The sequence below is a fragment of the Babjeviella inositovora genome (genome assembly GCF_001661335.1).
Source record: "Babjeviella inositovora NRRL Y-12698 unplaced genomic scaffold BABINscaffold_2, whole genome shotgun sequence".
Classification (NCBI taxonomy): domain Eukaryota; kingdom Fungi; phylum Ascomycota; class Pichiomycetes; order Serinales; genus Babjeviella; species Babjeviella inositovora.
The window spans coordinates 882,999-910,602 of NW_017566839.1; the positions used below are offsets into that span (position 1 = coordinate 882,999).

The window sequence follows — 27,604 nt, forward strand, 5'->3', positions numbered from 1 at the left end:
GTGTGGAGTATCATGCGAGTCATACAACACTTCTATTGTATTGCCGTCGCGCCTTTTCCATGTATAAGCGAGCCACCATGTTAGGACATGTAAAACTAGCATCATAGAGACGTATCCATGGAACAAGCTTCCTTACAAATCCATGCACGGCATCCACCAGCTGTAGTGCACGCTGGTTATCTCAATGACTGGCGATTTTGTTTTGGATACACGAGGAGAATCGGAAGGCGGTAGAAATGCGGCGGAGATGGGGGTGCCCCTATACAACTGGAGACAATGCAGCCAGGGTAGGAAAACTATCGGCAAACGATCTCTCGATGCAACGAGGAAAACGCGTAGATGGAAGTAAATGTCAAAACATAAATATGCAATAATTGAGGAGGTTTTAAAAAAGCCAACTCAATAAAGAAACACGTTCACGATGGCTTCGGTTTTGGCGTGAGGCTCTGAACCTTCTGGTGTGTATGCCACATGTTGATCAAGCACTGTATATAGAGCCATGGGTACGCGTTTATCTGTTTTGTTCCGTCACTGATCTCAAGCGCGTCATAAAACCAAGTTTTAGTTAGTATGTACGAGTACCACCAGAATTTCAATTGAACCTCACTTTGTAGGAAATAATCTTGTGCTACACCTGATTTAACACACACACACACGTATAATGGCATTAAAAATAAGAAAGAAAAGGAGAAAAAATTCTAATAAAGAAAAAAAAAACACTCAGTTTTCAAACACAGTTCAAAAAAGTGCACACACTCTCTCACAGAATCGCCATCATCGATATCAGCCATAACGGTTGCTATTGAAGGTCCCCCCACACACTGAGGGAACAACCAACCGCAACCGCGGGAAACGAGATAAAAGACGGGAAACGAAAAGATTGGAAAGAAAGAGGATGGTAGTGGCACTCGAGGTTCGTCGCCGGTATTTAGTACGCCGGTGAAACTCAATGCAGCACATGTCCGTCTAGGCAGCCTTTACCCTTACTTGGAAACTTCGGCAGAGTATTGCTCGTGGGAGTAACCCTCAGCCTCTTCCTCCTCGTGCAAGTCAACGTCCAAATCACGAGCGATTCTTTCTTCGATGTTGGAGATATCAGCCATACCATAGAAGGCAATAGCCACAACACCCAATAACCCGGCAATACAGGAGAAGACCAATGCCACAATACCCCTGGCAGTGAAGCCAGCTGGTAATGGCTTTTGCTGGACGTTTTCACCGGTCAAATCCAAAAAGTTCTCAGAGTTACCAGCGGCATTACCGATGGTCTTGACGCCGGCCGCTTCGCAGTTAGCCAACCAGTTCTCACCCAAGGTTTCTTTCTCCTGGATCCCAGCAGGGTCTTCGATCAACGCAAGAGCCAACCCTTGGGCTAAATGCCACTCAATATGACAGTGGAAGAACCAGACACCTGGGTTGTTGGCCTTGAATCTTATGCGGAAAAAAGACTGGGCTCTGACGTACAAGACGTCTCTTCTCATTGGGAATTCTGGAGCATCATACTCTTCGGTTTCGTTCCAGGAGACCGGAGTCGGTTCCTCGCCGTAGTCTGGACCTCTTTCGATAACCTGGAAAGTGTGACCGTGTAAATGGAACGGATGCTTACCGGTATCCTGGTTGTTCAAGACAATTTCAACAACTTCATCCTTCTCCAAGACAAAGGCATGGGTGTTAGAGCCGTAGATAGCCGCATTGGTAGATAAGTTACCACTGCTCATGACGGTGGCCAATAATGGAACCTTTGGAGAAGCATAAGTGATGTTGTTGAAGAAAGCGTAGTTGACACCATTGCCCAAGTTGTCCATAATGACATCAACAGTAATACGGTAATCTGGTTCGTCCAAGATTTCCTCCTTGGTAACTGGCTGCAAGTAGAAATCATCGAGGAACTCCCACTCTGGGACGTCATAAGCACCTGGTAACTCGGCCTCTTCGTCGTACACAATCCAGTTGGTACCATTGACCACCAAGTCCTTTGGTTGGACATCCAACATGTCGAGATCGAACGCTTGCATGAACGCATAGTTCCTGGAGGTGTCGTTCTTCATAGTGACTAAGGCGGAGTATCTCTGGGCACTGGTGATGTAGATCATGTCGGTAACGTTCTTTTCCACATACACCCCATCAACTTCGATAACAGTGAACTCGTGGTCTTCCATCCACAAGTACTGGGAGACAAAGGCACCAACATTGACAATTCTCAACAAGTAAGTTTTACCCGGCTCAACCTTCCATGTCCCATTCCGGGTGTCATTCCACAACAAGTTTTGTGGAATTGGCTCGGCACCGGTCGGGTTGTAGAGGTTCAAGAAAGACTTCTTCAAGGTAAAGAAGTCGTCGTGGTACCATTCGGCAACGGTCAAAACAACCTCCTCATCGTATTCGTACGGAAAGTCATCTTCGTGAACAATAAGAGCACCCCTAAAGCCGTCACCGAACTGGCCGAGGGTGTGGGAGTGGTACCAGTAGGTACCGGACTGGTCTGGAATGGTAAAGTTGTAGGTCATGGACCCACCTGGGACAATAGGGCATTGGGTGATCATTTCAGGGCCATCCATCTGGTTGGTGCCGTTCTGGAACAAACCGTGGAAGTGTAAAGAGGTGTTCCAGTTACCCAAGCCGTTAGACAAGTGAACAATAAGACGGTCACCCTTGTTGACCTCGATGTTTGGCAAGGGCCAGGTGTTGTTCCAACCGACAGCCTGGCGTTCCTTGACACCATCTGGGTTGACAGTAACCCAGGTGGCTTCGTACCAGTACTCGTGGGTTTGGGGGGTGGCAGCAGACACTAAGGCTAAGACGTTGACCGCGAAGAGCGCGGTAACAACCTTGAATAGAGACAACATGTGGAGAAGCTAGCTAATTTCCGGTGTTGTATTCTTTTCGGTTCTGTTCAGGATTCTCTTTTAAGACTGTGTGCGGCAGTTTTTCGAAGAGATGGGAAAGGTTGACTTCTTTCGTAGAGTATAATCTTCAAAACGGGTGAGAAAAAAGTAGATGAAAGGAGCAGGCATAAAAAAAATGGGCGCGAGAGGGCCGTTTTATACATGTATGACGGTTACCAGCGGTCTATCATCCACTTTCCGATGGGATCGATAACCGCCGCCGGTGTGTAGTGAAAAAAAAAAATTAAGGGAAAAGTATGTCTCCAAAATGCCATACATATGCATGAAGTACCCTGCAGTCCTGTACGTGTGCTAACTCTGTTTAGCCCACTTCGAAAGAATTCCGGGCCACAACCGGTAGCACAGGTAGCCGCTTGTTAGCCAAGAATTCGGACAAAAGCTTCCAATTCAAGCTATCTGGGCTTGGGTCTCTAACTCCTCCAGGATACAAATGCTTATGAAACTACGGTCTCTTGGGTGGAAGGACTTGTCAGCAGACAAGACTTTAGTAGAAAATTGGTCAAGCGTCGTACGATTCGAGATGCAAAAGATAAAACGCCCCGTACGCAAGTTTATGGCCTCTAGAAGAGTGTAGGGCAGAATTATAGACTTTTGGTGCCCTTTGCGTGCGAGGTTAGATCTAACACTGTGTATTTCACTTTCTGCAGGAAATGTTCGAATGGGAACGATCACCCCCTACACCCTATATGTACTAGGGGCAAAAAGAAAATACAGCCTGTATGCTATATCACCGATCCCTATGATGATCATCCCATCAGCTATTTCGGGTGCCTTTTAAACCTCCAATTCCAATATCCCAAACAACCGGTTAATCTGAGGAAAACTGGTTGGTTCGAGGTAAAAATCGTACCATCCAACCCAGTGTCGTGGATATGTATTAGCGCGTCTAAAGTCTCGGCATCGCCATTTGGGAGACCTGGGCTGTCTATCTCCCTGCGTGACCGCAGAAATGTGCCAAGTCTTTTTTGGCCACTTGAAAACCTAAACAAGTTCGGTCAATCGTGCAGGAAAAAATTAATTGAACCTCGCTTTTATCGGGGTACATACGTCTTAGAGAACAGAAAACGTCACTGGTGTGAACACCGGGGAGGGTTGGGGCTCATCCAGAAAGAGACTGAACGAAAAGATTGTGAATTGATACCGATAGTGAATATCTGGGGTGTGCATGAAAACCGTTGCGGCTGAAAGTCTTAATTTGGCCAACTCAGAGGACCGGAAATCTATATAGGCTAGCAGAACTGTGTAATTTGCTCACTTCTCCCAAAGTACAGACCCTTTAGTTATTTTTAAACCATAGGCCATTAACGCACGGTGTAACTCTACCGCATATAGTCGTTGAGACCTGCCTTTGTTGATCGTTCATATTGCTTGCAAACCCAGACTAAACCCATCTTTTCTCTCGTGCATTAGAAATCAGCTCCAGTAGGTACGTGTAGACCAGGCTTATAGCTGTGGAATGAAGCTACAGGTAAAATTATCATGGATTGTACCCGTAATCCTTTACAATCTAGATCAATCATCATACAGCTTTGCTTTAAGTACCTGATACTGGCGTTTTTGCTATATAAGGTTTCGTTGATTGAGATCTAAATCGAAATTCAGCTGTGAACTCTGTCGGTTTCAATGTCAGCAAGTATCGATCTCACTTTGAAGTGTTTGTCGAAACCTCAACGTTGCTTTCTTCTTCTTCCTCCTCCTCCGCTAAATCAATGTTTAGCCCTTGGGCAGTTCTCGCCTCGATATCTGAAATGTCAGCCATACCATAAATCGCGATAGCAATAACCCCCAAAAATCCGGAGATACAAGAAAACACCAAGGCCACAATCCCCTTGGCGGTGAAGCCAGCTGGCAATGCTTTAAACTGGCGATTCTCGCCCGATAAATCAAGATAATCCACTTTATTAGCAGCCGCATTCCCCTCGGTTGGAATACTGGCAGCCTCACAAATAGACAACCAATTGTCACTCAAGGTTTGGTTTTCCTGGATCCCCAAAGGATCTTCGATCAAGACAAGAGCCAACCCTTGGAGCAAGTGCCATTCGATGTGACAATGGAAAAACCAAACCCCTGGGTTGTTGGCCTTAAACCTAATGCGGAAGTAGGATTGCGACCTGGCATAAAACACGTCTCTTCTCATCGGGTACTCAGGGGCATCATAGGGGGCACTTGGGTCCCAAGGCACGGGCACATCCGCGTTGAGATAGCTAGGTCCTCTTTCAATCGCTTGGAAGGTGTGGCCGTGTAAATGGAACGGATGCTTACCGGTATCCTGGTTGTTCAAGACAATTTCAACAATTTCATCCTTCGCTAAAACAAAGGAGTTGGTATTAGACCCGTATATAGCAGCATTCGTAGACAAATTACCGCTACTCATAACAGATGCCAACACCGGAAGCTTTGGTGAAGTAAACGAGATGTTGTTGAAGAAAGCGTAGTTGATACCATTTCCCAAGTTGTCCATAATGACGTCAACGGTAATCCGGTAATCAGGGTCCCCCAAGATTTCCTCCTTTTCAACCGGCTGCAAGTAAAAGTCATCAAGAATGTCATACGAATCCACTATGTACGGTCCGGGCATCTCAGCGTCCTCGTTGTACACAATCCAGTTGGTACCATTGACCACCAAGTCCTTTGGCTGGGTGTCTAACATAACGGTATCAATACCCTGCATAAACGCATAGTTCCTGGAGGTGTCGTTCTTCATGGTAATCAAGGCAGAGTACCTCTGGGCACTGGTGATGTAGATCATGTCGGTAACGTTCTTTTCAACGTACACCCCGTCCACCTCGACAACGGTGAAACTGTGATCCTCCATGTACAAGTACTGGGATACAAAGCCACCGACGTTGATGATTCTCAACAAGTACGTCTTCCCTGGTTCCACCTTCCATGTCCCGTTCCGGGTGTCATTCCACAACACGTTCTGTGGGATCGGCTCCGCCCCCGTCGGGTTGTAAAGGTTCAAAAACTTGGGTTTCAAGGTGAAGAAGTCGTCATGGTACCATTCGGAGATGGTCAAGACAAGTTCCTCATCATAATCGAAGGGGAGTGGCTTCGTGTCGTGGATAATAAACGCTCCCCTGAAACCATCGCCGTACTGGCCCGAGGTGTGTGAGTGGTACCAGTAGGTGCCCGCCTGGTTCGGGACCGTAAAGTTGTACACCATGGTATCACCGGGAACGATAGGACATTGGGTAATCATCTCTGGGCCATCCATCTGGTTGGTGCCGGTCTGGAACAAACCGTGGAAGTGCAAAGACGTGTTCCAGTTGCCCAAGCCGTTAGTCAAGTGGACGATAACACGATCTCCGGTGGTGACTTCGAGGTTTGGCAAGGGCCAGGTGTTGTTCCAGCCGACAACTTGGCGTTCTTTGACACCATCGGGATTGGCAGACACCCAGGTGACATTATAGTAGAATTCGTGGGTAGCTGCTGAGACCAAGGAGAAGAGATGACCCGCAAAGATAGCGGGGAGGAATTTTGCAAACAAAACCATAGTGTGGGATTACGCTTTAAGGTAAAGGTTGGTACCAGGAGTAGAGATACTGCAGTGCTAGGTAGTTTCAACCCTGTTATACGTGTAAGATGGGTTTAGTGAAACAGCGAGGGTATGCGGGTACTTTTATATCCACGAACGTTTTTTCTTACGACCCATCGGAGACATACACGCAAGGCTGACAGAATGCTTATTCAATTTGGAAGACGCATGCCCTAAATCATCATGCACTGTCGGCTCCTAGATCGAATCGATTATGTTTTTGGGAGCACGGCTGCAGCAGTAATGATAGGTATTGAGCGATTAAAATTTCGATGAGCGGTTAGGCACATGGTAATAACCTAATTTGTATAAGACACCCCGTGATCTCTGTGAGTTCGGTCTAATAACGTTAGTACGGGGGCTACGCCAATCAAAGTTTAATGTGACCCCCGTCGATATGAAAGTGGGGTTCTCATCAACTTAGCTCTCGTAAGCATGATTTTTTCCAACATGATCCGCCATGGTTGGTGGTCCTCAGACCGTTCAAGCACAAAGGTGCCAGCTTCCCCAGCATAGAGATAAGACCCCTCTTCATAAAAAGCTTGTTTTTTTTATAAAGAGTCACTTCTTGGCACTGGTTGGGACATTACCCTCGGACCAAAAACGAGGGTGATCGAACAGCAACCGTCATCGATACGCACCTCTAAATTCCGCATATGAAGCAACTTTAGATATGCCGTAGTTGTCCGAATGCAGACTAGTGCATGGTAGCGACGCACCCATCGTCTCCAGCTTCACCTGTGGGCTGCAATTTGTACAGCACCGTTTTTCTGTGCAGGGAATTACCGCCAGTTTCGCTGTTATCGGTGTACAAAGCCTACGGACATAACGGTAGCGTAGAGAGAAATTTACTGATCCCCGATTTGTCCTTGAGGATGAAAAACGGGCTCTTTGGCGAACCACAGATAAACGATTGGTCTGATTAGTCCAGATCTTTAGATTGGGAAAGATAAGCTTTAAGCAGGAACGGAAGTGCGCCCAGAATCCAAGGCACCAATATTGCTCGGTTATATTGCGCACATTGGCCGTTCAAGGAAAGACAACGAAGTTCCCCAGAATCTGGCGGGGACTGGACCCTGTTTAATGTGCTCAGCTTCCCAAATCCAGAAATTTTCTCGGATGGAGACTGGACCCTGTTTAGGCTACTAAGCATTCCAACTTCACGTGGACTCCCAGTATTTAACACCTAATGCCAAGGACGCTTACCGCACCAGAGAAAACGTGGGCTTCTGCCGTTGCTATAGCTACAGCTTCGTTAGCTACAATGTACATGTTTTCCCATTTAGATTTAAAGCAGTATAACTCCAACCTCGGATTGCCGTCCATTGGGACGTTCACTTTCTGTGGTGCATCAATGCTGGTGTCTGAACTGCTTTAGAGGGAAAACAACTGTTTCCCATCTTTCTGACAAATAACTAAATGCTTCAAGGTTTCCGCCGCCCCATTTTCCAAGCCATCGTTTAAACACTGGAATAGTTGTTTCCATTGGTACGAATCACGCGTAGGGCAATTATCATCGGCTAACCTCAACTCCACGTGTTTGAACTGAGAAAGCATGGTGATGAATCTGTACAAGTTGTGCAGAACGATTTCGTTTGGGTCTTCAATTACGACGGTCTCCTCGGCCGTAGACGCGATAATAGCAGCCTCCACGGGGTTGTGGGTTGGTTCAGGGGCAACAGCAGCAACGGGCGGTGGCTTGACAGGAAGCCTTAACACCTTCGAGGAGAGAAACCCAACGCCTGTAAACACAATCTCTTTGAGGTTCCGGTTTCGCTGACATAAGTGCTTAAGAAAGTTCCCAAACCTGTCGTAATTGATTAAGAACCCATCGTGGTCGATACAGCCCGTGCATCCCACTTTCCTAGGAGTATTACCCGCTACCTTTGCCGGTTGGTAGAAGAACCACGATCCTAAGTCAATATCCAAACATACTAATTCTTTGAAACTCGACACAATTACCAAGTCCTGGATCTGCTTGAGTCTGTAGAGTCTCAATGTGTGGCAGTTCTTGAAGTACTGATCGATGAGAGCAAACTTCGTGATCTTGATCATGCATGCCTCAAGAACCAACTCTTCGATCGGTGAGTAGTACTCATCAGTATTAGGTTTACTTCTGCCAGAGCCTGAGTACCTTCTGGAGATGGAAGTGGTAGGGAGTCCGACGCCGTTTCGAGGAGGGCTCATTATCGTTGGGACGGGAGAAATGGCGGACCCGGCACTGGAAGCTTGGATGGATTTCCGGAACGACAGCAAGATACTGGTCGACCTACTAACTGGTGACGGAGATCTGGTGGACGCTAGATTTTCGCTCTTAACTGTCTCTGACAAATTTCTCTCTTTCCGTCTTCCATCAATGGCAGCTCCTTCGTTCGAGCTGTGATGGTGGATATGGTCCTTGCACAAAACAATGGAAGTGTTGAACAACTGGTGCTCTTTGTTTACCAACGCCATGTTACTTTTTTTTACCAACGACTCGTTATCCAAAATCATCTGCTGCAAGGTAAGCTTTTTGACTACGCCAAACGGCCAGAGCAAGTTTCCCCTCATCGGGATATGCCAGCCAGTCTCCGAGGTGAGCGAAACGTCTGGAGAGGTAAGGAGAGTATCGAATTCCGGTTCATCGATGCCTGGGTTAGGGTTTACCGTCACGTCGGCCTTCTCTTGAACCAAGCGCGTTAAAAGGTTGTTGTTTTGGGAGAACTGGAACTTTGGGGTAATATCCTTCAAATTCACTCTCAACGGATTCCCCCCCTTTTTGTACTGATGGCACAACTTGGTAAGTTTTAAGAGCGACTCCACATACGGCTCGACAACCGTATCGTTGATATTCTCTAAGCTGTAGTTGTAACAGTTTCCAATATTCACCAGCGCGGGGCCCAGGCTATCTGTGGGTCTGGAAAACGTGATGGAAGCAATGTTCTTGATGAATTTAGGGGTCTTGAGAAGCGACTTGTAGCACTTGATCACTGCGGTTTGGTTTGGTAAGAAGATGTTTTTGTAAAGGAAGTTCTGGGTGACTTGCTGGTATAACTGCTGGCACGTAAGAGCGAGTAGAAGCCATGTACGACGATCGAGGTGGGAAACGACAAGCAGTATAATCTCCAGTGGTAGTCCGAGTAGGTGGAGTGGTGGGTACGTCGGGGTTGCGTTTTTCACTAACCGATTCCTTCTTCCGATCAACTGGAATCTTTTCATGGTATACGATATCTATTAAGTGTGGAGATTTCTCTGTGCAAGTGTGGCGCTAGCGTTTCTGGGTTATTGCCTTCCCCACTGTGCAAGCTTGGGTGAAAAAATTCGAAAATGAATGGTCTAAGATGTAGAGAAATAAGCTGCCGATACTAAATCTTTGAATAAAAGATGGAACTTCAGAGAGGATCCCAGTGTGTATATATCTAGCCAGGCACTCTTATCTACCAGCCGTGGAAAATCGGCATGCCATGCCTGAAAAGCGGGAGAAAAAAAATGTGCCACACGCCTGAGTCACGAAATCGGAAAGTAAGCAGACTAAGAGGGGATGAAAGAGGCTGGTGTAAGGATTATGGACGGTGCTCATAATCTGCGGTGTGGCTGCTTAAAGTTGAGCGAGGGTCATTGACGAGCTTAAGGCAGAACCGCCGTGCGAGCGGTTTTGCATGCTTAACTGTAAAACATTAGCCCCGGTTATACCTAAGCCTACTGACGTGATGCTAAACAGTTCCGCCATTCTGTAATGGTAGCTCATATACATAAGAGAATTCACGTGTAAACATACAATTTGTCTCTAATATAAGGAAATCCCAAATTAATAATACACATGAGGAAAGGCTGCAAAATTGCAAAAGAAATTAATCATATACTAAGTAAATTAGTAAACGAAACCCAAAATCTTACCGGAGACGTGCTTTCTTCTGGCTTCCTCGTGGTCCATAATACCAGCGGAGGTAGTCAAGATGACGAAACCGAACTGTCTGGCTGGCAACAAGTTAGCAGTCCACTTTTCAATGTCACTAATTCTGACGTTGAATCTTGGGGAGATGACACCACACTTGTTCAATCTACCGTTCAATTGAACGACGATCTTACCAGATCTGTGGTCATCGATGTATTCGAATTCACCAATGTAACCTAAATACTGAGTTAGTAAACAACCTTTTTCCGAGGAAAAGACTCCATATCACATTCTCAATCAATCTTCAATCACAAGTAGGGTCAGGCAGTGGCATGGGACAAGATGTGGAGGAAAAGTAAACGGTCCTGGCATCATTATTGACCAGCACCGTGTAAGAAGCGATTCCACAGACAAGCTATTCTGCCGGAAAATTAAAAGACAGTAAGGGACTGATAACACTCCCAGACTATGAAAAAGTCTGAAACCGATCAAACCATCCAGTTATCATTCCGGGGATCAAAAATAAAACAAAAAAATATATAATGATTGGCAATTGTTGGGGACGTAAGGGATGAGGGACTGGTACATACCATGCTTTTGCATGACGGACAAGAACTTGATGATGACCTTAGAGGAAGGTCTGATCATAACTTGACGCTTGCCGGTCTTTTCGGCGTTGTTAATGGCATTAAGAGCATCAGCTAAGACGGAGGTTCTGGTCATTTTGTAGTACTGCAAAACAGTTAGTACACCGCACCTAACATGAAATCATATACCTTCTTCACTTCAAAGGTTGATAGAAAAAAAAACTACCAGCCTTTCAAATGAAGAGATATGCAAAAGAAAGAATAGCCACATGAGTGTCCAGAGGAGGGAAATCAAAATACAAAGCCAGGAGAGAAGTTCAAAGATATTCGATCTTCTTCAACTATTTTGTACTCTGTCGGGATTCATGAGCTGTTAGTCTCTATACAACCTGTCAGCCATTCTTAGAATGGTGCATGGAGGTATATTCTGAAGTGGGGTATCAGGAAGGTCTCGATTAATAATATAGCTTACATTAGGTATGCGATGAACAAACATCGTATCAACTATTGTATGCAATACTCAAGGTTCAAGATTCCCACTTTCAGGAAATGATCAAAACAAAAAACGGGAGGGATGGAAACATGGGAGGGCCGGGCGAGTAAGAAAAAACTCTGTGGTATCAATTCTTTGTATAAGCTTTATACATACTGGAGTCGATGGTTAGAGTAAAGAACAGAGACAGGCGGTAAGAAAAGTAGAATTTATATACATGTCACGAAAATTGGTTGAGCTCTCCCGAGGATGAAAAATTTGCAGGCACCTAGAAGCGTATTAACCAGTCGTGCTGTCAGTTACTATCCCTAAGTGTTTATTTCAGTCCATGTACAGCTTGGAGAGTCCTGTGTTTAAGGTCCTGAGGTTTTATGTACAGGATTTATATCTTCCTTTCTGTAGGCTGACTAACGTGATTGGAGCTTTATTATGTCAAGGTAGACTTTGGTCTCGCAGTCCCAGTGTATGAGAAGCACACCATAACAGATTTGCAAGCAACCTATATGCCACCCATTAACTTCCCTAATACTTGGCATGGTTAAAGAATAAAAGAACGGTTAAAAGACCAGAAGTATTTGACGTTAGAAAATATTAGGCACATTCTGAAACAATTATCGTAGCTATGTCCGATAGCACGATGACGTAGCACCAAACCCTAATGGCTTAGGTATCTTATCTGTAGTTTATACCTATATTCATATCTCCGGTTAAACATATGCTAGGTACACGTGTACTGTTTTAAATGCATTTTAAAATTGCTGTGGAAAACCAGACGGTCTGGTCTAGGCCTGAGAAGTCCCACTTGCTGACGTCCAGGATTCCAATCTTAGATTGGTCCGGGCCAATTTTTGATACTAACCTTCGATAAATATTCCTGATAGCACCTAAATTTAAAGCTAATATACTCCGAGCTCCGAAAGGTTGCAGAGGGTAATTATCACCCACATGAGAAACCTTAATAAGCCATAATTCTAGTTCTCTCTAAGTGCGAGTTAATCTCCGCCACCAAATATACCGACGCACAAGCAACCCAGAGTTATTCCGGTATCTATCAACAATTAAGTTCCATTCAGGATCCAACGGTTATCTTTGTGTCCTGGATGGGCCACGGTGTTTGTAGGCCCCCAAGGTATATATGTACGAATCCATAATTCAGCTAAACCAAACCATGTCTATCAAGCCAGCCCCCTAGCGTAAAACTTGTGACCACAATGTAAGGCAGAGTGTGTTTTATGAAACCAGATCTAGAACTTCCCGCGTGTTTATCCGTTTTTCGCCAGCAAATTCGGTGTCCAGTCTATGAGGGGAGTATAATGTTACGTCACACCAACCCTGATGTGCTAAAACGGCAGCGGTGCTGGCTTCATAGCCGCCAGGGAGGGGAATGGCACGTGGATGTTTACCTTTCAGAGAGGGGTATTTGGGAGGCGCGCATACTTTGGCCGCACTGTCAAACACACCTCGTTACGAGCGAGAGAATCAGAATTCGCAGGCGCGGCTCAGGGAGGGGAATGGCAGAGTACAAAGCAGGGTATCTTACCCAAAAAAAAAAAAGACGTGTAGTGACAGCAAGATCACGGAGGATTTAATACCCATTGGCTACAGCATAGAAACAGAATGTATACCGAATTATTGACTGGTAGCAATGATACTATAAGTATTTCCCAGCGATACGTCAAAATGGAAAAAGAAACTGTGTCAGCGAATATTAGATAGGAGAAGTAATTCCGTGGCGTTGTTGGGCGATTATGCCCGAAGTGTGTACAGGACGGACAGCGCCGACCCTCTCATTAAGGTTCTGCAGCGTCTAGATTCTTCGGAGAGGTACCAACCGTAGCCACTGCCTACGCCATATTAACTTTTACGATAAACGAAATGCAAAATGTATGAGTCAATCCAACATATTTTGTATGGCGACACTGTCTGACAGGCTGAGGCTGTGATCTACGTAGGTTCAGTGCAATCACAACACGTAAACACACACGAGATGCTTGCCCACTTTCCACGCCACTCCCCTCCCTCGTATGATCGTACTTGCATTTTACTCACTAACGCAACTGAGGGGAAGCCTTACACAAATTCACTCACTTAGCTATTTGGTATACGATAGGTGTCTTATCACTCTCCAAATATATAAACCGCGCACATCCCCCCAGTTAAGCTGACACTTCTTTTCCTATTTCCATTGCGTCTTCAACAGAAACATATATAAACCATACTCTACGATAAGATACTCATCTAATCATTCACCGTTGACACTCGTCTTATATACTCTTATCCAGTCTAATACCGAATTAAGCTTACACATCGATTCGGCAATCACACATATACAATGGCAGCTTCCCCTCTCATGAATCTCTCTGTTTTTCCAGACGGCTTCTTCAACCCTTTTCACAGCATCGGCCAATTGGTTGTGACTGTACCTAGAGCCACAGCCATCCCAAACCACAAAGACTTTGATCTTCAAAGAGAGTTCAATGAGTCTAGAAGAGGCTCCACCTCGTCCATTTCCTCCATGGAAAGCGACGAGCCTGTTCATGTTCGCAAGGACAGAAACGTTAGGGAGTTCACCAAGGTTATGGGCTACTACGACTGCTTTCCATAAGCGATTCTAGCAGCATGGGTTCTTTCGTTTTCTTTTTTTTTTCTCGGTTTCTTTGGCTATTCTGGTTCTTTCACTATTTTTTTTTTCTATGGGGTCTCTCTTCTATAAAACATACAATAAATATATATAATAATTAAACTCTCTGTATCAGATACTAAACACTCCAAGATTTTAATTTGAGACCGCTAGACATGACGCGCCTGGGCTGAAATATTTCTCGCCGGAGATGGCCCGAGCTTATCCTACATACACGCCTTCGGCTATTAATATCCACATATCTCATCGATTCAACTTCTCTCACCAATATTATTCTATCTGACATCATTATTCACCCTGCCCTGTAATGAACTCAGAGGAAGTTACAAGGATTTTCCAAGCGGTCAAGCCGCATTGTATTGCCTTGTCACAATCAGTCTTCCCTCTGACACAGCCGATAAGTAACTCAGAAATAGAACCCGCCGTATCGCCCCTCCAGTTATCCCGAGACTTGGTAAGCTTACTTGATGCCTTCCAAAAGGCCGTTGAGGGTAGCGGCTCCTCTCCGGAATCTCCCATGAGGCTAACCACCCAGCTAGGCGATTACATATTTGTCCCCATCGCCCACTTGTTAAGCACCGAGTTGACCCAACTCGATGATCTCCTGACATCCTACGTCCTACAACTCCTCACCTTGTTGATTCGCCACTGTTGGGGGGCCACAGACTCGGGAATTCTCGTACCTTTAGCAAGACAATTGTTCCCGTTGATCGTGATCTTGACCGGCGGACCTCCGCCAGCCCCCGGTGCCAGCTCCAAGGAGGACGACGCCATCCAGACCAAGCTAATCCGCGATGAAAAAAGCGGAGAGCTCAAAGCCTCCGGAGTAGCGTGTTTGAGCGAACTATTCACTGCCCTTAACAGCCCCTCCGGCACCACGTTCCTAAACCATGAGGATTCCTCCCAGCCGCTACTACCCGTTGTTGGTCATGCCGCCACAGTCCTTTTGACCATAATGGCTACCTCAACGCATACTTCCCAGTTGGAATTGATGCTAAATTCCACAGCCTGTTTGCGTCTCTTGTACTTCCTGGTAATAGCCACCGGGGAAAACAGAAGGGGCGGCGACATGCTCTCGCTCGTGTTGCCAAAAACCGTCTCTGTAATAGCCAGGTTGATCACCACCAGTTCGATCAAATTGCACTACACGGCAGTGGAGAAGCTATTGGGTTTGTTGAAAGACTTGCTCGCGTTGGTGTTTGATGATGCCGTGTTTGAACGTCAAGCCGGTCCCAAACGCTTGGCTAGCTTGGACGAGTTGAGAGATACGCAGGATGTTTCCGTTATCGCTTTATCGCTTGACGAAACCACAGAGACCTCCAAGCCTTTTACAACCCCCAGGGACGAGATGTGGTTGAAGGGAAACTCGGATCGGATTCACAAAGTGTTGGCCACCGTGTTCAGACACTACCAGAAGTTGTTCAATGAACAGGAAGTACATATGCTCCAAAGTAGCGCCAAGTTCACAGTCATTTCCAAGGCATTGACGAGCCTCGTGGAGTCCATCTTCCAAAACAACTTCAGCTCGTTGAATGCCTGTATCGGCGAATCTATTGACATGTGGGTCTATCTCCGCTTGGCAACACATGAACTTGGACCGTCAGACTTTCTCCCTTCCAGCTTTATCCAATCCAGTGGTAAGACGACCCAGACCCGTGACATCATGTACACTAGATTAACCAACTTCTGGGTCCCTCAACTTTCAGTCCAGATCTTTCACTCCAACAGTGATAATTCGAGAGAAGTGAACGCCATGGACGTGATTGCCTTTTATTTGAAGTCGTTACAGGGCCTTATTTTTGCTGGAGCAGATAGAGACGATATCCGATACCAGGCAAGGCGGTTTAGCCTGGCTTTGGAAAATATCAGGTCGGTTGTGTTTGAAGAGTTAAGTAATCTGGTTCAGCAGTCTAACAGATCCTCAAAGAAGGCCGATACGCAAATAGTGACGACGGTCAAAGATTACTACCGGACGAACGAATTACTTGCGCTGCACCAAGAAACGGTCCTGACGGAGATGGAGGGTTCTACGACCCTTCCGATTTTCAATGCCATAGCGATGACTGAAAACAAGGAAGCGTCAATCAGACGACTACTAAATGTCATTGGTGGCTTAATTAAGAAAGCCACCATTGACAATGTAGATGGGGAGTGTGCCGAAGAGATCATGGGCTCGGTTATTGAATCCCTCGTGGTTGATGACAACGACCGAGGCCATACCAAGCAGAGCTTAGGGTTGTGGATGTTGAATCACCTAATGGATGGGATGGCTGAGCCAAGCAATGCCGAGCTTCAATTACAGCCCTTTGTGGACGATTTTCTTTGCTTTGACGAGGTGGATGAGCTGAGTAGTTATCTGGACTCCTCTCTTCTGCGAGCCTTGGACGACGCATTATACACAATCCTTGAAGTATCCATCTCTACTCTCGAAGATCTATCATTGCTGCAAAACACCAGTATGCCGATAGCAGGCTCATCCCTTGAGTCGCTGCTTTCCCAGTGCATAGCGCTTGAAGCCATTGCCAACGTGTGTCGCCATCTGGCTGTAGAGGAATTCAAACCTCACTTGATGAGCCTTTTATTCCCCGTCATCGATTGCTTGTCCCACTCGGACTCCTCCGTTCAGCGGCACGCTATGCATACATTACAGCGGATCGCTGCAAAATGCTACCCAGATGGCACTGTGGTGGATTTGATCGAAGACAATGCCGACTATTTGACGGATGCTATCAGTCTCAAATTATCGCTGACCGCGATCACCCCTTCCTTGTCGAAAATCCTCCTAGTTTTGATCAAGATTGGGAAGATGGACTTGATCAGCCATCTCAACGATTTGATTAACTCAATGTTTCTCTTGTTGGATATGTACCATGGCTATGCATTGCTCAGCGAGGGATTCTTCATGGTGTTCCAGGAGATTATTGACCAAGTCCATGAGAAATACCCCCTGGAAGCTGAAGGTGCAAGGGACGGTAGAGAGGAGCTGGAGCTGAAGCTGAAGCTTCATCGGCCTTGGGGTATCAAGAATATTGACGGGTTGATTGGTATGTTGGAGTACAAAGACCAGCAACTAGATGAGATTTTGAACCCTGATCAAGAGGAGTCTGGAAAGAAGTTTGCAAACCACCCAGGGAAGCCGTTCAAGGAGGCTTCGTCCCTTTCCGACGATAAGTTGCGCGAAGTAGATAGTGACGATGAGGAAGATGGCCTCGAATCCATGTGGAACCGAGAGGAAGCTGACGACACCGCGGGGGGTGGTTCTAACGAGGATGAAGAGTGGGACTCTCCCCTTCCCGAAAAGATCTACTACATGGTGCAACGTGTGTTTAACTACGGTATCCGTCTCCTTAACCACCCCTCGGTTAATTTGCAAAACCAAATCTTGACGATCTACAAATCGCTTATTCCTGTCCTTGCGACTTCCCCCCGGCGTTTATTACCAGTTCTTGCTGATTCGTGGCCCGTATTGTATGCCTCGTTCCAAGCAACTGATGACCTTCGCTTGATTGTGCCATTGTGCAATGCGTTTGAGCAAGTATTTCAACACGGTGGGTCCTTCATGGCCTCGAGGTTTGTTGCCTTGTGGCCCTTGATCAAACAGAAATCGGTCATCCAGCAGGTGTATTCTCGGATTAGTCTGATGCCGCTCCAACGTGAAACGGTACTGGGAACACCACACCAACTTGTGTTAAATATTCCAAACTACAACTTGAGAACATACGAGTGTATGGTAAAAGTCTTGGTGACGGGCTTACGAGAATGCGGACAGCAAGTTCCTGATCCTGTGGTGAACGAAATCATCCACTTGTGTATCCCGTGTATGGATAACAGCAATGGCACCAATCTTTCGGATGCGTCATTCGGGGAACTGTTTACCGAAACCGCTTGGTTTATCAGAACTAAAATATACGGTATGAACAATGCGGACCTATCGGTGAATGTTCCGCCGGATTTTGTCGGTGGCGGTTCTGGGAAGGTGTACCATTTCCAAGTACCTCTGTTTTAGACCATTGAAGATTTAATCGCATAAATAATGGTAAGATTGGTGTAGAATAACACTTTTACTGTGTTTAGCACATGCTGGAGCTCTGACGAAATGCTGCGGAATTTAGTTTACGCAAAACCTAGCAGTGTGAATGTAAAATAAAAAATCGTGCGGCCAATCTACATATCTTTAGTTTAATTTCTCTATTATTTTTTTAGTAACGGTATTTATGCAGAGGGTAGGTTGAAAGGCCTAGTACTGGTGGGTGTGGATTTCTGGCACGTGTTCAACCTTGACCAATGGTCTGTAAACTGGCTTCCACATCTGGGACTTGACCCATTCCAAACAACCTTCAAAGTCTCTTGGAACCGAAACCTTACCTTCGCTGTTTGGCTTGTCTTCCATCTCAACTCTGGCCGTACCCTCCTTCAAAGACTGCAAGATCACAGCGACAGCAACCTTGGAAGAAACCTCATCGATCTCCTCCAACGGTGGCAACAACCCATTCTTTGGGTTGGTCTTCTTTGGCGACAAAGCAGCCAACTGGTCAACGGCAGCAGACACCATGGTATCAGAAATGGTGGTACATCTGGACAATACGGCACCCAAACCGATACCTGGGAAGGTGAAGCAGTTGTTGTTTTCGGAAATGTAGTAGCCATTGACGGGGGCGAATGGAGAACCGGTAGCAATCAAAGCGTTGTCGTCGGTCCACTTCATAAGATCGGCGGGAATGGCTTCGTGCAACCTGGTTGGGTTAGACAATGGGAACACAATTGGCTGACGGTTGTGCTTGTACATCTCCTTGATAACTTGCTCGTTGAAGGCACCCGCTTGGGTAGAGCAACCAACAATGACGGTTGGCTTCACCTGTCTGACCACCTCAACCAAGTCGCTGGTGTCAACACCCTCCCAGGCCTCAGTGGCATCGGCGTAGGCCATCTGAGCCTCAGATGCCGCCTTGGTACCAGCCATGTTCTGCAAGATCAAACCGTTTCTGTCCATGCAGTGGATCTTAGCTCTGGCTTCTTCGACGGTTGCACCGTGGGTGACCATGTGGTTGACAATCTGGTCGGCAACACCCAAACCAGCGGAACCAGCACCGTAGATGAGCACCTCAGAGTCCAACAACTCGCGGTTAGAAAACTGCAAAGCGGCTGTCATTGAGGCCATAACAACGGCACCGGTACCCTGGATATCATCGTTGAAGCATGGGATCACGTTACGGTATCTCTGCAACAATGGTCTAGCGGTGGAGACACCGAAATCCTCAAAGTGCATCACCGCGTCGGGGAATCTCTTCTTGACGGCCTGGATGAACTTGTCAACGAACTGGTCGTACTCCTCGCCTCTAACTCTTGGGAACTTGTTACCCATGTACAAGTCATTGCTCAACATTTCCTGGTTGTTGGTACCGGCATCGAGAATGACCGGAACAACTCTGCCCGGGTGGATACCACCACAGAGGGTCATCAAGGCCAACTTGGAGATGGAGATTCTGATACCACCAACACCCTGGTCACCAATCCCCAAGATCCCTTCACCGTCGGAAACAACAATGTAGTCGACATCCTTGGCTTCGCCGAAGGCAGCTAATCTCTCCTCAATGGAGTCTGGTTCAGTAATAGACAAGAAACAGCCTTCCGGCTTTCTGAATCTATTAGAATAGGCAGCGATGGCGTCACCTTCGGTTGGGGTGTAGATGATTGGCAACAACTCCCTGATATTTCTTCTGACCAACTCGTAGAACAAAACCTTGTTCTGGACTCTCATGGAGGTACAGAAATCGTTCTTGGCCAACGGAGTCCTCAAGTACTGGAGCTGTTCATGGGCTCTGGCGACCTGTTCGTCCAAGGTATTCACTTTGGATGGTAACAACCCGACTAAGCCGAAGGCCTTTCTTTCCTCAAGCGTAAAGGCGGAGCCTTTGTTGAAAATGGGGGAGTTTAAGAGCTGGAATCCAGTCAAGTCACATTCGATCGGACCGTCAACGGATAATCTGGTGCTCCTTGGCTTTGGGGCGGAATACGCAGCTTCAGCACCCACTGGGGTCTTGATGGTGTGCGTGTGGATGTGGGTGATGGTTCTAGGTGGGGCAGAAGGATCATTCACCTTGATCTGCTCTGGGATCTTCTTGGCACCGCCTCTGGAAGAGGAAGTGGTGGAGACGGAAGAGTTATTTCTCACCTGGTTGAGTAACCTACCCGAGATGGCCGGTTTCAAGAGATTTTGACAATTTCTTGGTCTTGGAGTGAATCTCAACATTGTGTGTTACGTATGATAGCTGTGAAATAAGAAATCGACGGGGAGGATCGCGTAGTTTGCAGCGTAAAAAAGTAGCTAGGGGTGAAAAATGAGGGGAACCTTTTCAAGCTTTGATGCGTAATTGTGGTAGGTAGTATACCTTTGGGCGAATGTTTCAAAATAACAGCTCTATATTCAGTCACTAGATGGGGGGGTACAACAACCTCTTTATATAAATCACTTTTTTTTTTTTTTTCAGCTTCCCCTCTGCGACGGAGCCACGTCTTCCACTGTCGAAATCATTCATGTACTAGTCCAAAAAAACCGGGTACCCAACGCGCGTCTTACACGATCTGCATGGAAAATGCGGTCATGAAAAGGAGAATAGTAATAATGTTCCGGTACTGTGCATATTTTGGTCTAAACGCGGGCGTGTTAGAAGGGTAGCCTCTGAATAATCCCAGCCGCACCACTTTAGACAGAGAATGGCGGGAAAAGTCGGGTTGAGGTGGGAGATACAGACAGTTCTAGTCACGTGGAAGAAAATTCCTGCGCCTCTTTGCTCACGCGGAGATGCACAAGCAAAGTAACACCACTAGTAACCGTAGTGGTTAGCTGTTTTTCCGGTAGGATCATCCGTTGGTCTCAAGTCTGAATCATGGCTTACAACGTGCCAGGTATTTACAGGTCGTTTTTGTATTGACAATACTTCACTTCTAGGCTTTTTTAGGAACATTATCTACTTGGTCTTTTCGATGTTTGAGACGGAGGGTAGAGGCATACGCGGGGTGGTGAGTACTATTGCGGGTGAAGCGGCATTTAACGTGGAAATATGTGGAGTGAGGGGAGAAGACAGGAGAGGGGTACGCCAAATGCCAACATCAAAAACCCCGTGTAGCTGCTGCTCACGTGCACCTTGACAGCTTAGAGAGGGGAACCGCCCCGTTTCCATACCAGAGCATAATTATCATTTTTTAGCGAAAGTCTCTATCTATCCCTGTCAGCTTGACTCGTCGGATGAGGGATTCCCTGTCGTTAAAATTCTCGCAAAACCGCTTTTAAAGTTATGGTCACTAAAAGTTTTCCGATTTACTGTTTAGTGGATTGGCACTTGTTCCACACAAGGGCTACTATTAACAAGCCCAATGCTCAGCGTCGACCGTATATGGAATATCCGACATAAAAAGATGTTTGTATGGGTAAAATCGGGATGCCGTGAAAAGGTTTTCATGCATGATCGAGTGATTAAAATTTGATAACGTGATGGGAGGTGAAATTTCGAATATTTTTCGCCATCTTCCGTGCGGCACTTAATTCTTCCCTCCTCCGATTATCCAAAAAAAAGTTCATCCGGTAGTGTGCAGGAGTGCAGCTCATCTCCGGCACCGCTCTGTGTCAATAAGTGAAGGGTCTTTTCGGCAGGTCCACACATACCAAGGCCGTTGCCGGTAGTTACTGTTTGCACCTGAACACTCGCCACAAGCGTTCTTGCTCCATCCATATAGAAGATTTCAAGAGCATAATCAAAGAACAGAGAGAAGTTAGAATTATTGGGAGCATTAGATGTCATCCCTGTTATTGGTAGGGTAAAGTAGGCATCTTTGAAAGCGCGGGAAACATGTCTCCTGCAAATTACGTTGGGGAGGGTGCGAAAAATACTTATACATGTGCGTATGAAAATCTTCAGCGTACAATGCAGACATGATACTAGATGAGTATTGTAATTCGCTACCTATATATCGAATTACATCGTCGAAACGGTAATTCACATATCATTAGTTATAGATTTACAGATAAATATACTTCGGTGTTTATATGTATAGTTTCTATGACTTACTTGAAAGTTATGATTATGACATATACATGATATCACCGTAACTTATCTTATGGATCAACATTTTAAATATTAAAGGCATAAAATTGAATGACAACCGAGAAATATATGCATACCAACACTAAAACTCTGTAGAACTCTCAATTTCTGACTACACATGTATATAAATACGGCAGGCATATATATAAGTGTTATAACAATAACCATTAGTATAGCTAGTACAAGTGAATTTTCCAAGAGTACTGGACGTGGCGGTGGGTGGTAAATTTGTAACGAATTTTTAGAGCTAGCAGGGTGACTTGAATAAAACAATTTTGATATATAACAGGAACAATGGAGGTAATTATGTACAAGCGAATAATCCAAAATATACACAGGAACTGAGAACCCAGAGAGGAAAACAGGAAAAAAAGTAGAGAAAAGAAAGGAACCTTAAGTGAAGCGACGATACGAAGTTGCCAAAGCCACCACTTGGTTAACCCAGGAGTGCAGAACAGCAATTTCCATTAGTCGTATTCTTAGTGTACAGTTACTTTTTTCAGGTGAAAACACAGTTGTTTTAGCCCTTAAAAGTCATCATCGCGGGAAGACTTGCGGTTTCTGGAAAAACCACGGTCCTTATTGAAACCACCTTCCCTTGGAGCACCTCCGTCTCTGAAGGAAACACGATCCTTGTTAAAACCACCATCTCTGAAGGAACCACGATCCTTGTTGAAACCACCATCTCTGAAGCCACCTCCTCTCTTGAAGCCATCTTTAGACTTGTAGGACGGGGCATCATCGGAGCCAAAGTTGTCAAACTCGAACTTTCTGCCACCCTTTTTGTTGGCACCGTCATATCTGTCAGATCTCTGGGCACCACCATCGCCGTTGTACCGACGACCCATTGGGGAGCGCTGGGCACTGCCTCTGAGGTTATAGGAGTTGCCTTTGTTGTTACCACGCTTCTGGAGGTTTCTCATTTGCATCAAGACGGCTTGTGGAATTCTTGGGGAGCCCTCGAGGCCCATCTTGGTCCATTGCTCACTCAATGTCTCCATCATGGCGTTGGCATCCAAACGATAATTCTGGATCAAGGAGAAGTAAAAGCCGTAAGAGGCGGAGATCATACCACGACATTCATCGTTCAACTCATAGTCCTTAGCGTTGAAGTTGGTGATCATTTCCTGCAAGGCAACGTTCGGCTGGCTTTCGATTCTGTTCTCGAACTTAATCTTAACCCGGGCCAAGGCATCGACATACTTTAACTCGGCGTCAGCCAAGAAGGTAACGGCGGCACCACTCTTACCAGCTCTGGCAGTTCTACCGATTCGGTGGACGTAGTTGGCGGTCTCGGAGGCCATGGAGACCTGGATAACGTGGGTGACGTCTGGGAAATCCAACCCTCTGGCACCAACATCGGAGGTCACCAAGATGGTTTTGGAGAGGTTCTTGAATCTCTTGACAGCTTTGTCTCTACCGGTCTGGGACATCTTACCGTGGTAACCGATACAGGAGAAACGCAAGTTTTCTTCTCTCAAGACCATGTGCAAGATGTTACGGTAGTAGTCGACACCCTTGACGGTTGGTAAGAAGATGATTGGCTTGAATGTATTTGGATTTTCGGCAATCTGCTGGAGGACAAAGTTAAAGGAGGCAATCATGGATTCGTACATGCCCTCGGAGGTGACCAAAGTCTGTTTGATCAACTCGTGGGTTTCCGGTTCGTTGGTGTCGACGGTGTTGATGTAGGTGAATTCCTTACCCATAAGGTCCTGGGCAAAGTTGGTAACGGTCTTATCAATAGTGGCTGAGAATAACAAGGTACGAATGCTTTGTTCTTCGGTATTGATGGAGGTCAAGATCTTGTCAATTTGCAACAAATCATCTTTGAAACCAATATCCAATAACCTATCAGCTTCATCCAAAACCTTGTACTGCAAACCCGCGAAAGCTCTGCGTACAGAAGGCTCACTCAACATGTCGATCAATCTGCCAGGGGTGGCGACAATCATGCTCGGTGGTTGCCACGAGTTGAAGTGGCTGAGCTGCTTGCCTCTCGAGTCACCACCAACCAAGGCTTCAATCTTTAAGGTCTTCTTCAACAACGGAGAGTTCATCTTGACCTTGTTAAACTCTTCTCTGATCTGGAAAGCCAAATCTCTGGTTGGGGCAATGATCAATGAGTGGACACCGGTGATGGCCTTCCTGTCTCTTGGATCCTTGTCCTTGAGCATCTTGAACTGCTGGTTCAACAATGGGATACCGAAGGCCAAGGTCTTACCGGTACCGGTCTTGGCTCTGGCCACCACACCCTGCTTGTTTTCCAAAATTGGTCTCACGGTCTTCTGCTGGACTGGAGTCAAAGTATTGAAGCCACATCTCTTAAGAGCATCAATGAGGTGGGTATCGATCAAACCGTCCTTACCCAAGGAGCCGATAGAGTAGTCTTCGACATCAACCGGAGCAACTGGCTCGGCCTCAGCCGCCGGCTTAGTTTCAAGAGGAGTGGATGGGACAGTCTCTTCAACTGGTTTAGACTCGATTGAGGTAGTTGGGATCGCCTTTTCTGGGATCGAGGAGTTGTATCTGGCGGTGGCGACAAGCTTATTTGGGGCTATTGGAAACCTTAAGGATCTCGAACCGGTTGACCCTAAAAGACCACAAAGTACCTTCTGCATGTTGCGTTATATGTAATTTGTTTAAGGGATACGGAAACAAATTAAGCCAGGATAACGTTTATTTAACGCCTCTATTTAGTATGAAAAAGTTTTTCAGAGTTTGAATGTACAGGAAAAAAAAAAAACGAAAAAGCAAAAATGCTTGGAAGACGAGCCGCACGGGAGCCGCAGTATACGATGTAGCCTCCTGGTTGTATTTATAGGATGAATGAAGTTTGATATTTCCATTGGTAATTTGGGGTACCTTTGCTGGAAGCTGAATAATTAGGATTGATAATTTGGTTATTTTTCGTATGTCAATTTTGGAATTTATCGGTACTCAAGAAATTCACCCTGTTGTGTTGGGTCAAACGTCAAAGTATTACCACATTGGCGGTAAGGCAGGCGGGGGTCTATTTCTACTGGTGTTTTTGATTCCAACCCGTACTTATTATACTAGCTTTAAAGCGTAGTACCACATTATGGGCAACTATCCAGACAAGGTGGACGATATCGAAGATTTTGGCGCGGTCTCAGCAGCTATGGGGTGGGCCTTAAGATACCTTCTCTTTTCCTCTTGGAGCTGAGCCTTCAGCGAGAGAAAGGTGGACGGCGGGAAATGTAGCTTATCGCCGAACGTCCTCTTGAGGAACCACTTCAACCGAGAGCTAGTGAAAATCGACGCAGTCAACAAATCCGACGCCGCACCCATGGTAAGCGTGCTCATCTCGTCGCTGATGGCGGTGTTGACTTCCTCCTGCGTCGGGCTGTAGCCGCCTTCAAACTTAAGCCTACTCACAATCTTCTTGAGTCGCATTTCGATGGACGTGATCTGCTTCGGAGTAGGGGCCCTCTGGCGCCATTGCATGCCAAAGAAGCTGCTGGCGCCCATTTCGTGCTTTAAGATCTCGTCTAGAGGTTTGTCGAAGAGGACCATGCGGTAGTGGAACTTGGCCCCTGTTGGGGCATGGCGCGGAATCTCCCGCACCTCCGTTAAATAGTATCTGTTTTTCCAGGCACCGTCCACTTTAAAGTCCTCTCGCTGCAACCGGAAGTACCGTCCAGTCTTTCCGATCGAACGCACCCACGAATCGAGGTTGACCCGCACCCAGTGGTTCCTCGACTGGCGGATGAGCTCCTCGTCCGAGCTGTTGTTCTTATTGGCCGCCAGCATGAAGGAGGCAAACCCCTCAAACGTTTCCATCTTCACCTTGTTTAGTGCTAGCGCCGCCAACTCCGTCTTCTCGCGCTCCATCACAGCGAGTTCAACCATCTCGGCCATCGTCATGTCTGTCACTGATGCCGATGGATCTAAGCCAGCAAGCGTGGGGACGGAGATGAGCCCATTTCCGTTGACCCCGACAAAGTCTACTACATGGCAGAAGCTCTTCCCTTCGTGCAAGCGTAAGCCGCGGCCGATGATTTGGAGGAGGAGCGGTTTGGATTTGGTAGGCCGTGCAAGAAAGATGGAGTCGATGTTAGGAATATCTGTCCCCTCGGTGAACACGCCACAGTTGAGCAATACCGGAATTTTACCCGCCTTGAAGTCCTGCACTATCTCGCCGCGGTACTGCGACTTTGTCTTGCCCGTCACGTATTGCGCGTTGATACCCTTGCTCTGGAAGGTGTGAAAGAGCGATTGGACGTGCGCCACATCCACGCAGAAGATCAAAGTCGACCGCAACCGGTTCTTGACAGCTAGGTGCATGTATGTCTTGAGGATGAGCTCGTTCGTTGCATCGGTGTTCATGTGCTTCGCAAGACTCGAAATGAGGTAGTCTTTTGACTTGCCAACTTTGACTTGGGACATGTCGGCCGCGGCATTAGTAACAGTGGTGAACTTTGCGTCACAGAGCCAGTTGTTGTCAATCATTTCCATGACATCGCGGCGGAAGACGATCTCGTCAAACACTCCCTGTAAGCTCATTCCGTCGTTGCGCTCAATGGTGGCCGAGAAGCCCACTACCGCCACAGGCGAGTTGCTCAGGTTTGCTTGGAAGTGACTGAGGATGCGTTCATACGACTTGGATGAAGCGTGGTGACATTCGTCGATGATGATCATTTTATAGTCTCGCGGGTTGTACAGCGCCAACCGGTCGTTCTTCAACGTCCATACTGAGGCCACGGTGATATCAGCCGTGTGGGTCGACTTCAGCGCCCCCATGTCAATTTCAACCTTGCTATCGGGGATGCTCAGCTGGCAGTGCTTGGCGGCCTGGACGGCTAGCTCCTTGCGGTGCACAAGCACCAACGTTTTGTGTCCATAGCCCTTACTTGGCACCACTTGCGAGATAAGGTGGGAAAAAATGACTGTTTTACCACCCCCAGTGGCTAACGAAACCGCAATGCGCCGCTTACCCGTGCCCAAGGCTCCAAGGCAATCGTCGATACACTGTTCCTGGTAATCGCGTAGCGCGAGCTTTTGGAATCGCGCCAGGACTAGCGAGAAGTATCTCGATAGGGGGCGATTTGTACGGCATATGAATGAAGGTAGACAACGCATATAACCCAACATTTGAAGGGATCTATCGGGTTAAAGGCTCATAAGGGTGTGTATCAGCAGAGAGGCCCACCAATAAAGTACCTTTTATGCGATAGATCATGTTTGGTAGTCCTGCATGTACGCGCTATATAGAGTTTCATTGTCACGTAGGCTAGTAGACCTACCAAAGAACCTTACATAGGTTGGAAGACCACTTTAAAACCCCAGTCAGGGTACCTCAATAGAAACATGACAAACAACTCATGACACTCTTAGTAGTTATGAAATTTGAAATAACCGCGCCATATCTCATGGATGGGAAGAGCGCCTGTTTCACATGCCCCAGCATTGTCTTAATGAAGAACCAAACAGGTTACGAAA

At 46.6% G+C, this 27,604-nt stretch overlaps 9 protein-coding genes across 9 annotated transcripts; 2 read left to right on the top strand and 7 right to left on the bottom strand.

Annotated features, from left to right (window-relative positions):
• Positions 1-641: 641 nt before the first annotated feature.
• On the bottom strand, positions 642-3,101 carry BABINDRAFT_160018 (multicopper oxidase). The gene has a single exon (XM_019128010.1). It carries the CDS (start codon positions 2,844-2,846, stop codon positions 984-986), a length of 1,863 nt encoding a protein of 620 aa, XP_018987109.1. The 5' UTR covers positions 2,847-3,101; the 3' UTR covers positions 642-983.
• A 1,447-nt stretch (positions 3,102-4,548) lies between these two features.
• BABINDRAFT_6433 (uncharacterized protein) lies at positions 4,549-9,642 on the bottom strand (the record flags this gene model as incomplete). Its single annotated transcript, XM_019132430.1, has 3 exons — positions 4,549-6,338; positions 6,762-6,784; positions 7,970-9,642. 3 exons carry the CDS (start codon positions 9,640-9,642, stop codon positions 4,549-4,551), a joined length of 3,486 nt encoding a protein of 1,161 aa, XP_018987110.1.
• Positions 9,643-10,294: 652 nt separating this feature from the next.
• Positions 10,295-11,041, bottom strand: BABINDRAFT_170433 (40S ribosomal protein uS8; the record flags this gene model as incomplete). Its single annotated transcript, XM_019130742.1, has 2 exons — positions 10,295-10,554; positions 10,909-11,041. 2 exons carry the CDS (start codon positions 11,039-11,041, stop codon positions 10,295-10,297), a joined length of 393 nt encoding a protein of 130 aa, XP_018987111.1.
• Positions 11,042-13,373: 2,332 nt separating this feature from the next.
• Positions 13,374-14,092, top strand: BABINDRAFT_160024 (uncharacterized protein). The gene has a single exon (XM_019128011.1). The coding sequence runs from the start codon at positions 13,731-13,733 to the stop codon at positions 14,001-14,003; it is 273 nt and encodes a 90-aa protein (XP_018987112.1). The 5' UTR covers positions 13,374-13,730; the 3' UTR covers positions 14,004-14,092.
• Positions 14,093-14,153: 61 nt separating this feature from the next.
• BABINDRAFT_111523 (uncharacterized protein) lies at positions 14,154-18,161 on the top strand. Its single transcript, XM_019126844.1, has one exon. It carries the CDS (start codon positions 14,347-14,349, stop codon positions 18,043-18,045), a length of 3,699 nt encoding a protein of 1,232 aa, XP_018987113.1. The 5' UTR covers positions 14,154-14,346; the 3' UTR covers positions 18,046-18,161.
• A 115-nt stretch (positions 18,162-18,276) lies between these two features.
• MAE1 (malate dehydrogenase (oxaloacetate-decarboxylating)) lies at positions 18,277-20,289 on the bottom strand (the record flags this gene model as incomplete). The annotated part of the gene is made up of 2 exons (XM_019130743.1): positions 18,277-20,110; positions 20,225-20,289. 2 exons carry the CDS (start codon positions 20,287-20,289, stop codon positions 18,277-18,279), a joined length of 1,899 nt encoding a protein of 632 aa, XP_018987114.1.
• A 660-nt stretch (positions 20,290-20,949) lies between these two features.
• BABINDRAFT_160027 (uncharacterized protein) lies at positions 20,950-21,329 on the bottom strand. The gene has a single exon (XM_019128012.1). It carries the CDS (start codon positions 21,218-21,220, stop codon positions 21,008-21,010), a length of 213 nt encoding a protein of 70 aa, XP_018987115.1. The 5' UTR covers positions 21,221-21,329; the 3' UTR covers positions 20,950-21,007.
• Positions 21,330-22,326: 997 nt separating this feature from the next.
• MSS116 (ATP-dependent RNA helicase) lies at positions 22,327-24,818 on the bottom strand. The gene has a single exon (XM_019128013.1). It carries the CDS (start codon positions 24,760-24,762, stop codon positions 22,669-22,671), a length of 2,094 nt encoding a protein of 697 aa, XP_018987116.1. The 5' UTR covers positions 24,763-24,818; the 3' UTR covers positions 22,327-22,668.
• On the bottom strand, positions 24,808-27,307 carry BABINDRAFT_160029 (DEAD/DEAH box helicase). The gene has a single exon (XM_019128014.1). It carries the CDS (start codon positions 27,254-27,256, stop codon positions 25,232-25,234), a length of 2,025 nt encoding a protein of 674 aa, XP_018987117.1. The 5' UTR covers positions 27,257-27,307; the 3' UTR covers positions 24,808-25,231.
• Positions 27,308-27,604: the final 297 nt, after the last annotated feature.